The sequence below is a fragment of the Triticum dicoccoides genome, chromosome 7A (genome assembly GCF_002162155.2).
Source record: "Triticum dicoccoides isolate Atlit2015 ecotype Zavitan chromosome 7A, WEW_v2.0, whole genome shotgun sequence".
Taxonomy (NCBI): domain Eukaryota; kingdom Viridiplantae; phylum Streptophyta; class Magnoliopsida; order Poales; family Poaceae; genus Triticum; species Triticum dicoccoides.
This window is the reverse complement of record NC_041392.1, coordinates 717,846,367-717,857,733: the sequence shown is the minus strand read 5'-3', so window position 1 is coordinate 717,857,733 and position 11,367 is coordinate 717,846,367. Positions and strand designations below refer to the sequence as shown.

The window sequence follows — 11,367 nt, the reverse complement described above, 5'->3', positions numbered from 1 at the left end:
TCTTCATTGCATGAAAGAAAAGAAAAGACTAATCTCGCACATATTTTTTCCAAATTAAAATTGCTATGACAATATCATCAATTGCTAGTACTGTTAACTGTATCCATGCCACTGTTGTTGCCTAGATGCTGCAAATAATTCATCTCCAGCTATATTCAGAACCATTACATTTTTCACTTAGGAAACATGCATGCAACAATGTATTTCACGCACGAATCCAAAACCCATTACCAGTAGGACTACATTTTGCTCATTACCAACAAACTGAAGAGAGTATATTTTGGCCGCAATACCACAATTCCGTTAATCATCCTTTGATAAGAAAATTAATACATCAATTTTGATCCTAAAAAAGCTAGTGAACATTACCCTACCAACTTATCTATCTCTAGATGTCAATTTGGATATTCCATGCTCACCAATGAAGAAGAAAAATGGAGATGTTTTATACTGCATATCACTATGCTCATGTAGAGTTGGAGATAACAGCTTCAACAAGTACAGAGATGTTAAACTAAGAATTCGAAAACAGAAGGCTAAAACTACTTGTTCCTCCGATCCTAGAAGTATATATATCTGATGAATTTGACTACAGTTTGTTACAATAAAAAAATAAAATATTCCACCATGTTACCACGATATTATCGAGTCAAGCCAGAATGACATTTAGCACAGCAAGCTGAATCTTCTCAGCATTCTCCTCATGAACCAAAGTGAGTACATATCACACTGAAGCAAGCTGAATGACTATGAAGCAAAATATACAATCATCTTATTTTACGATTTAGTACATACACACTGAAGCAGCACCAAAGTGAGTAAAAGCAACAAAGTTTAATCACAATCCATTAGGAAAATATACTGTTTATAAATAGGATTTCATCGCAACAAAGTGTACGTTTAGCAAGTATTGTAATTTGGGGAGCCATTATCATAGCTCATCAACACAAAAAATGATTATTTGCACAACAGAACTAACAAAGCATCCCATATGTATACATACATAAGTAGAAAGACCAACAAGATAGACCCATTGGTTTATTTTCTGAAGGTATGTGCACTGATAAAAATAATCAAACCCTGATCATGCTACGGATGTTTACCATTCCACGCAGAGTGATCAAATAGATAATTTATGAAAACATGACAAGATTTGTTAAATTTAGCATGAACAGATCCTTCAACACAGAGTAGCATATAATCCAATCACCAAAGAGAGAGAAAAAGACAGAGCTGAGTAGCCCTTAATGAATGAGCTATACCTGCATCACCAGAAAAGGGGAAACCGTTAAATGAGTTCACTTGTTTACCCTAGGTTGGAATTCCAAGACCTCGGCTAGCTTGTTCATGAAGGTGTACTTCCATTATCATTTGCCTTAAATATAGGGAGGCATGCTGCAGGCCATCATAATTTAAATCACAATAATTGCAGTATATCCAGCCAACAGCTTGAGGATGCCAAAGAATATGAATGTACTAACTACCAGAACCATTATCCAAATCCCTCTAAAACAATGGTCAAAATCCATGAGAAGAAGAAAACGTAACCCTTCCACAAGATCAGCCACTCCAGCACCAAACATGTGGAAGATGTGATCGTGCAGAAGCCCAGCATAGACGACCATGGCACCCACCCTCAGCTAATCACAGAACCAAAGACCAAACCAAACAAGATTCAGTGACTAATCCAGAAATTATTGAACAAGCTTAAGGGAAAGTGATAATCTTGCATGGGGTTTCACCCAGCCAAGTGAATTGATAACAAGTCGTAAGAGTATAAACCACGGCATGGTATATCTCACCAATTATCAAACCTGAATTGCGTTGGTGTAGGAGAGCCACATGATGCCGATGATTGTGATGTACTTGATCGTTCCCATCATCCTCTCCCGTCTCCACTTCTACTATTTCCAACGTGCTCTCCTTGTCATCAATTCATCCCAAAAAGTGAACCAACCATCCATGAGTTAGGTTCTCCACGATGTTCTCTCAAGAAATTGCAGAGCAGAGCCAGATGGCTTAATGCAAGAGACTACCCTGACTTGGATTAAATTAGGGTGATCAAGGACATGACAAACAACTAGCAGTCTGCCGCAAGAGGAGCCATGTGGAGGCCTTGACCACACAGTCAGTAGGGCGTCTACCTCGTAGGCTCCTAGCTCGCTGTTAATGCCACAGTAGTTGACAGAGACACACGGCAGGGAATGAGGTGGTCGTGGCCGCCGAAGGCGAGTTGCTTGACGAGCTCCGGCACTCACCGTCGCAAGGACTGCTGCTGCTGCTGCGCCGACGTTGAGGCTCTACGGTGGCTCCCCGACCGGATTTGGCCAAAGTGACCACCGGAGTGGCAAGGCTTGGCCCTCTCTCCGTCAGATCGCGTCAGGGAGGGGAAGTCATGGCCTTGGACGAAGGAAGGAGGGAGAGGAGGGCGGTGTGAGGCCACGAAGGAGTGGTCGGCGTCACAAGGCCGCGGAGGAAGGGTCGGGTGTTCCTTGCGAAGGAGAGGACGACAACATGAGGTCGCGGAGGAGTGGCCGGCGTCTGATGTGACGGCGACGGCGAGGCGCCGAGGGGTCGCCGGTGACGGCGGGACGCCAAGGAGATCAGATCGAAGGAGAGGGGCGGCGGGAGGATGCTGAGGAGGGGCAGTCATCAGCGGGATCTGATCTAGGGCGTGCGTCAATCGGAAAAAAATTCTATGAGACCGGGTCTCACGGATTAGCAGGTGAGACCCATCCTGATGGATGACACGTGGCATCCACAAATCACAAAGCATCCACCCCACCCCCCATCTGAAATCAGGGGGGAGAGATTAGATGCTTTGTGATTTGTGAATACCACATGTCATTCATCAGGGCGGGTCTCACCTGATTTATATGAGACCTGGTCTTATATAATTTTTTTCCGCGTCAATAGGCGCTAGAGGGCAGGAGGCCTCGCTCGTACGCACGCACAATCTTGTTGTGGTTTTTTTTTGCTGGTTAATTTTCGTCGGTTTGTGCTCGATGGTTTATTTTCGATCGTCTTAGTTAATTACGACGAGAGTTTGGACGTGTGCGGGACTCGATCGCGGGGTTTTCCTTGGTTTTTCGCGGTTGAGGGGAAGGTGGGAGGAAGTACCAAAGAAGTACCAAAAAAGACCGGATGAGGTGGAACGAAAATTAAACCGGAACGCGACCTACCAACTGAAATATTAGGAGTAGAGATATTCGTCCAGCCAGCCTACGTTGATAGGGACGTACGATCAATACTCCTAGGTAAGTTTCGAGTCGTCTGTTCCTTAAAAAATGCACTTTGACTCGTTGTGTGAGTATTGAACGGTACTGGTTTTATTAACGGGTTAAGTTAACCATTTTGGACTTGAGGGGGTTACGTGAACCATCGACTTTGTTCAGAGTGGTAAAATGGACTCTTTTCAGACAAATATAACAGATTGAAATGTCAGACGAAGAAAACTAGTAATGCATGTGTTGCTTGTTTGGAGAAATACTGCCATAACCTACTAGAGAACTCATTAACTAATTGGGCAGAAAGTTGATCAACTGACTCAACTATGAAAACACAAACCCGCTGGAGGACGTTTGCTTATACACAGTCGTCGGCGTCCTTTGGGCGTTTCAGGTGGTTCCTGCATGAGAGCAGAGCGACGCCGAGGCAAAGACGACACTACACACGAGGCCGTGGCTTCGTCGGCGAGGGCTCATCAGGACTTCGCCGACGAAGCGGACGTCGCCGGTTGCCCTGGCGCCGCGGACGGAGGAGTGGCAGCTAGCGGGCGGAAGGCCTTGTACTATTGACCGCCGCTCGAAGTCGACGGGGACGACGCCGCAGCCAAAGGAAGAAGAGCCGCAGTTAGTTGGATACAGATCGGACGACGGAAGGGAATTTGATAGAGGAAGGGAAAAAAAAAATCTCGGGTGACTGCTCGTTGGTCCGGTGCAGCCGTCCTGACTTGGCGTGCGGAGCCGAGAGGGACGCGTCCTCCTCCTGGTCTCCTCCGTAATTGTTGAGCCGGACGGAGGCGCACGCAGCAAATTCTGTGTAAAGGGCCTTTTTGATTTATAGGATTGCAAAAACACGGAAATAGAAAAAACGTAGGATTGGAATGGCATATTCATTGAATACCTATAAGATGTGAGTTCGTTTAACTGTGTCACGGAAAAAACAAAAGATTTCTTTCAAGAGGTTGGAATGGATATTAGAATTCCTGTGAAATGTAGTACAAATGGATCCTTTAAAAAAAATCCTACAAGATTTAATCCTACAAATCAAACGACCAACATCCAAGAATTCTAATCTAATCCATCAAAGATTCTATTAAAATCTTTTGAATCAAAGAGACCCTAAAATTGCGTGCGTAGACCGCGCGCCGTGTCGGTCTCACCATGAATATATTCTTACAGCCAGCCTACGTTGATAGACAGAAACGTGCGATCGCTACTACTCCTAGGCTCGTCTCGAGCTGTCTTTTCCTTACAAAAATGCACTTTGACTCGACCTTGCTTGGCGCTTTCAGGAAATCTTTTATATCTAAATAGCTAGCCCCCATTAACATATTTCTCTTAACATGCAAGCATGCCACATCATCAAGCAACATGCATGGCAAAAGGCCCACCACAACATACATTCATGCACATGAAAAATGTCCACCTCAACATGCAAACATATATTAGATATTTTACAATACATTAATCAAACACAATAAAGCATATGGATTTGCAATTTTAGTTTTCGTAGTATCACTGTTCACGTTCCATAGAAATCACACATCATCGAAATGTATTGCAAATATTCCCGCAACAACGTGCGATAGGCTCGTCTCGAGCTGTCTTTTCCTTACAAAAATGCACTTTGACTCGACCTTGCTTGGCGCTTCCAGGAAATTATACAGTGCTTGAGGAATATGTGCCAGGTCAGCGGTCCTCTTTTTCGACGAGTTTTCTCTGCCTGGCCAGGTCAGAAGTCATGCGTGCAAGTCATTCCTACTATGGCAGCCACACGTCGACACGGTGTTGGTGCTGGCCGGCGGATTGTGCCACACGTCATTGCGTTACACCACGTCCCACTGACGCAAATGCGTCGTGAACATGCAGGTCAAATGCTTTCAAAATATACCACCGCGCTCCTTTTCTTAGGCTCATTAAATTCGTAGCTTGCTTCTTAACGAACAGAACAGAACTAATAATTGATTTCAGCTTGTTAAGTTTAACGAGCGAGCTAACGAGTTTCACGAGTAGCTTGTTGTAGCTCGTTAGTAATAACACAACACATATTTTCATCATATGTTACAAATTTTTTGTAGCACTTCAGCCCATCTATTCAATCTAATCGACATATGAGGGAACAAACTACTGCATTTTTTTTGTAGTCATCATAATTCATCTTGAAAACCACAACTACACATTCATCCTGTATATCGTAACACACTATAATCTATTAATTAGCGCTCCCAAGCTTCAAACGAGCCGAGCCGAGCAGGGTTCTTTGCTCGTTAATCTTAACAAGCTTAACGAGCATGAGCTTAGCGAGTATGAGCTGCTCGTTAATCCACCCCTACCTGGCGCCGAGGTAAGTTTTCAAGTACAGGAACCCATTTTCGCGTGCAAATCGCACATGATAGTCACATGACGACTTGAGGCCCGTAACATTTTTGGAATAAAGAAGAAACTGAAGTGATATTTGGGGTACTTGGCTTGAGGCCCGTAACCTATCTTGTCCCCCAAGATTTGCCTAAATAATTGTAGTACTTGACTTGTGGCCAGACATATACTTTATCCTGACTTGTAAAATGTCGGTCTACGAAATAGCAGCAAGTACTCGAGTATAGTAGTGCGGTTGCATCCTCGTCAACGCTTGCTTGGTCGCACGTGGAAAGCTTTCTTAGCCTGCAAGCTACACTAACCACGAAGTCAGGCAGCCTTTTTAGTTGAAAAAAAGAGAGAAGATTGTAATAACACAATTATTCAAAGCAAAAGAAAGCTACTCCCTCCGTTCCGAATTACTTGTCGCAGATATGGATGTATCTAGATGTATTTTAGTTCTAGATACACCCATTTCTGCGACGATTAATTTGGAACGGAAGGAGTATAAAAAATCGAAACGCCAGACAAGGAAAACTAGGTAATGCATGTGTTGTATGTTCGGAGAAAACACAGCCATAACGTACGCACGAGAGAATCCATCGACTAAATCAATCAGGGCAGAAGGTTGCCCAACTGACTCAGCTACGAAAACACAAACCCGCCGGAGGACGTCGCATCGCATGATCGAAATAGAACGTGCGTTTGCTTCGGCGGCCGGAATCTTTCGGGCGTTTCAGTCGAGGTCCCGCATGAAGCCGAGCGGCGCCGCTGAAGTGGACGCCGGCAGTTGCCGACGGACGGAGGCGTGGCAGCTAGCGGGTGGAAGCGGGAGGCCTTGCAGTAGAAGTCAGACGGGACGCCAAGGAAGAAGGGCCGCGGTCTGTTGGATGCAGATCGGAAGACGGACGGACGGGGGTTCCACAGGGGGAAAAGCCTCAAGCGACTGTTGGTTGGCCCAGCCCTGATCCTGGCGTGCGAGCCGCGCAGCCGGGACACGAAATTCTTCCAACTGGACGGTGGCGCACGCAGCAAATTCGGTGTAAAAACGGCGCTGAATCTGAATTTTGAGAGGGTAATTGCGTGCGTAGACCGCATGCCGTGTCGGTCTCACCAGGGATATATTCCTCCAGCCAGTCTACGGTGATAGACAGAGACGCACGATCGCTACTACTCCTAGGTTCGTCTCGAGCTGTCTTTTCCTTACAGAAATGCAGTTTGACTCGATCCATCCTTGCTTGGCGCTTCCAGGAAATTATACAGTACGTGAGGAATATTTGCCAGGTCAGGGGTCCTCTTTTTCGCGACTTTGCCCTGCCGAGCCAGGTCAAAGTCATGCGTGCAAGTCTTTCTTACTATGACCGACACACGTCGACACGCGGTTTGGTGCTGGCCGGCTGGTTAAGCCACACGTCATTGCACTACGCCACGTCCCACTGACGCAATGCGTCGTCAACATCCCGGTCAAATGCTTTCAAAAACATACTACTGTACTCCCTTTGTTGAGCAAAAAATAAACGGAGGGATAGTATAATTTTACTCACTTTGTTGCTGTATTTTCTTTTTTTGATCTCCCTCACTTTGTTGTTGTAGCTCTAACGAATCGCGAAAAGGTCGTCGATGGCCCGCGCTGGGAGAAACTCTCCGCGTTGTTCCTCCACGGCCCCGCCCGACAACCATTCCAACCCCCACCACCTTACCCTGTCCCGTCCGCCTCGGCTACCGTAGATTACCTACCCCCAAATCGCCGACGCGTCCTCCCTCTCTCTCAGCCATGGCGAAGCTCAAGCACCTGCCCGTGTGCTCTCTGCTGCTGGCCGTCCTGCTCCTCGCGCTCTCGTCCTTCAGCGCTGGCGGCAACTCGTCGGTGTCCGCGTCGGCCGGACCGCTGTACGGCATCGAGTTCCCGCCGTACAACACCGCCGTCGCCGACGCCGGCTGCGACGGCAGGCTGGTCGCCGAGGAGGCCGAGCTCGCGCGCCGGGCACCCTCCCTCAAGCTCAACATGACCCGCCGCTCCGCCGACACCGCGGGGACGGGCTCGTTCGTCCTCGACTCGGCCAAGAAAGACGCGGCCCGCATCGGCACGATGCACGGCAGGAGGGCCGCCCCGTCCGGCGCGGCGAGACGGAAGGGCTCGCGGCCGCGGCGGGCGCTGTCGGAGCGGGTGGTGGCCACGGTGGCGTCGGGCGTGGCGGTGGGGTCCGGGGAGTACCTGGTGGACGTGTACGTGGGCACGCCGCCGCGCCGGTTCCGCATGATCATGGACACCGGCAGCGACCTCAACTGGCTGCAGTGCGCGCCCTGCCTCGACTGCTTCCACCAGACCGGCCCCGTCTTCGACCCGGCGGCGTCCACCTCCTACCGTAACGTCACCTGCGGGGACAGCCGCTGCGGCCTCGTCTCCCCGCCGGAGTCTCCGGCGGCGTCGACCGGGAGGAAGTGCCGCAAGCCGCGGAGCGACCCCTGCCCCTACTACTACTGGTACGGCGACCAGTCCAACACCACGGGGGACCTCGCGCTCGAGGCCTTCACCGTCAACCTCACGGGCGCCGCCGCCGGGTCGACCCGGCGCGTTGACGGCGTGGCGTTCGGGTGCGGCCACCGCAACCGCGGCCTCTTCCACGGCGCGGCGGGGCTGCTGGGGCTCGGCCGCGGCCCGCTGTCGTTCGCGTCCCAGCTGCGCGGCGTCTACGGCGGCCACGCCTTCTCCTACTGCCTCGTGGAGCACGGCAGCGCGGCCGGGAGCAAGATCATCTTCGGCCACGACGACGCGCTGCTCGCGCACCCGCGGCTCAACTACACGGCCTTCGCGCCGGCCGCGGCCGACGCGGCGGACACCTTCTACTACGTGCAGCTCAAGTCCGTCCTCGTCGGCGGCGAGGCGGTCAACGTCCCGTCGGACACGTGGGGCGGCGCCAAGGACGGCTCCGGCGGCACCATCATCGACTCCGGCACGACGCTGAGCTACTTCCCGGAGCCGGCGTACCGGGCGATCCGGCAGGCCTTCATCGACCGCATGAGCCCGTCCTACCCGCTCATCGCCGGGTTCCCGGTGCTGAGCCCGTGCTACAACGTGTCCGGCGCCGGAAAGATCGAGGTGCCGGAGCTGTCGCTGGTGTTCGCGGACGGCGCGGCGTGGGAGTTCCCGGCGGAGAACTACTTCATCCGGCTGGAGCCGGAGGGGGTGATGTGCCTGGCCGTCCTGGGCACGCCGCGCTCCGGCATGTCCATCATCGGCAACTACCAGCAGCAGAACTTCCACGTCCTCTACGACCTTGAGCGCAACCGGCTCGGCTTCGCGCCACGCCGGTGCGCCGAGGTCTAGGCCGGCCGGCCGGCCTCCGTGCATTTTGACTGAAAATTTGTTGACTGGTAGGAGTTCGTAGGTGGCTCTGCTGACTGGATGGGAAGAAGAAACGGTGAAGAAACTGGGTTGTGTGTAGAAAGAAACTGGGTTTGGATTGACAAACAGAGCCTCTCTGAAAAGACAGTGTTTTTGATGAATTTTTGACCAAATCCGACTGCTTCTTTGGTCGAATTTTTGCAACAGCTTGTTTGACTCTAGTTTTGGTGTATAGATATATGACTGTCATGACATCATAAATGTATGTCGTTTTGGTGTCTCTCTTGCTCTTGGTGCTCCTTCGGTTTATGTGTGAGCGTGATAGCACCGATCTCTTCATTTGCGTCGTCGGTCGATGCGTGTGTTTCTTCCGGACGGCAGCACAGACGAAAGCACGGCGTTCGTGCGCCGTATTGATTGGGGTCAAGGGAATAGGCGGTGCAGCGGTGGTCACACCCACACCCACGGTTGGACTGCACTCCGCCTCCGCTCGGTCGGGCGGGTCGAGTCGACGGCGTGGCCCACCGGAGGACCGCCGGTGTGGAAGGAATGAACTGGAGCAACAACCTGCACGTTTTGCATGTCATCGTGCCTTGCAGCCGGAATTCAAATTTAAGTATTACAAAAAAATCTGAAAAAATCATGCATGTTCACGACACATAATCCTTGAAAAATTCAGATCAAATTTAACCGTGCATGTCACCTGATCTCTGTCCAGCACGCAGGTGCCCCGCTCGCTAGCCACCTCATGGATCACACAAACGTATTACACGAAGCCTTCCCCGTCGCCCGCTCCCGCGAGCGGCCCGGGAGGAACCCTAATCGCGCCACCGCCAGTCCTCCCACCCCGCCTCCCCACCCCCTCGCCGCCGCCAAAGGGACGACGCCGGGCAAAGCCCGAGCCTGTCGGCGGCGGCGGGGTTCTCCCTTCCTCTCCAGGCTCCAAGCGGCGCGGGACGCCTAGATCTGTCGCGGAGGTCCTCTCGCCGGCGTGGTCATCGCGTGCCGGCGGCGGGCGGGGGTGGCTCTGGCGAGGCGCGGCACGCACGTGGTTCTCGTCTGGGCAGCATGGCCTGGCCTTGCTCTGGGTGGCGCGGGGCGAGCCGGCGGCATCTGGGATCGGCGGTGCCCTGCTCGGCTAGGCGCGACCTCGTCCGGCATGTGGCGCCCTTGGTCGGCGTCGGGCCGGCAGGCCGGCAACCCTCCCTTGCGCGGATTCGAGGTTCTCGGGCCAGATCTGGCGCGTCGGACGGCTCCCGGTCGGGTGCAGCGAGAGGCTGGTTCACGGCGGGATGCACGATGGCGGTCCCCTGGATCTGCACGAGGGGTGCAGCGGGAGAGTGGATGTGGGTGGTGCGCTGAATTCGTCGGAGGCGGCAGCGCATGCACAGCCATGGAGGCGGCGACACTGCGAGGCTCGGCTAGGCAGGGCCTGGCAAGCAGCGGGCGCCCGACCACCTACGTGTGAGGTGCCGACGGTGATGCCTCGGTGAAGTTGGCGTCGAAGTGTGGTTGATGGTGCGGGTCAGATCCACCTGTGTGGCAGTCCCTAGGTGCGGGTGAAGGCCATCGTGACGGATCTGGCCCCCGCTTAGTTTGGTGGTTGCCGCGGTTCCAAGTATGTTGAAGGTGGTGGCTTGAGGCGTGCTTCCTCAGCAGTGATGTGTGGCTCCGACTGCAGGTGGCTGCGGTATTGGCGGTACAAGACATCTTTCGGAGCTGGCCGAAATCTTGGAGGCGTGGAAATATGCAATGCTACAGATGGAAATTCTGTTCGGCCTTGGTTTGACCGGCGTCGATGGCACCCATGGGTGTCATTCCCTTTCCTGGAGGCGTCGCCGAGTGTAGCGCCATTTTCCACGTTGCCTTGTATCGGCAAATATCCTCGGGGTGAAAGCCTTGATTCGTAGGATCGGCACGACGGCGGCGTCTTCTGATGTTGTTTCTTTGTTGGGAGCATTGTGTTGGGAGATAAGAGGCCCTATGTTGCGTTCCTCTGGCGTGCACAGCTGCTCAGATCGTTCTTCTCTGGCGCTATGTACAATCGTCGCCGGCTCTACCAAGGAAGCTGGAGTTGTTGTGTTTTCGGTGATCACCGATGTTTTTCGGCACAACTTCACTTGTATGTGTCGGGTGTGAAGTTGTGCTACGCTTGTTATTCGCAGTGAAAGGTAGATGTGGTTGTATGGATGTATTTTTTTCCTTCTATAAAGTTACGATACACATTTTGCATACTCTTGAAAAAAAAAACCTCACGGGTCACTCGGCCGGTCAGTCGAGCTGGTGACACGATCGATGTATATTCTCAAGTGGAAGCGGCGTCCCGCTCCTCCTCCGCTCGCTCGCTTCCAGACGGCGACCCGAGCCCCAACGCGTACACATGCGTATGCACGCACCGACCCGAGCAGAGCGCTACTCCGTGCTCTGCTCTGCTGCTTCATC

General features: G+C 52.0%; 1 protein-coding gene across 1 annotated transcript; it reads left to right on the top strand.

The window, feature by feature from the left end:
- The first annotated feature begins 7,260 nt into the window (after positions 1–7,260).
- On the top strand, positions 7,261–9,098 carry LOC119327352 (aspartic proteinase nepenthesin-2-like). Its single transcript, XM_037600472.1, has one exon. The coding sequence runs from the start codon at positions 7,354–7,356 to the stop codon at positions 8,905–8,907; it is 1,554 nt and encodes a 517-aa protein (XP_037456369.1). The 5' UTR covers positions 7,261–7,353; the 3' UTR covers positions 8,908–9,098.
- The last annotated feature ends 2,269 nt before the right edge of the window (positions 9,099–11,367 follow it).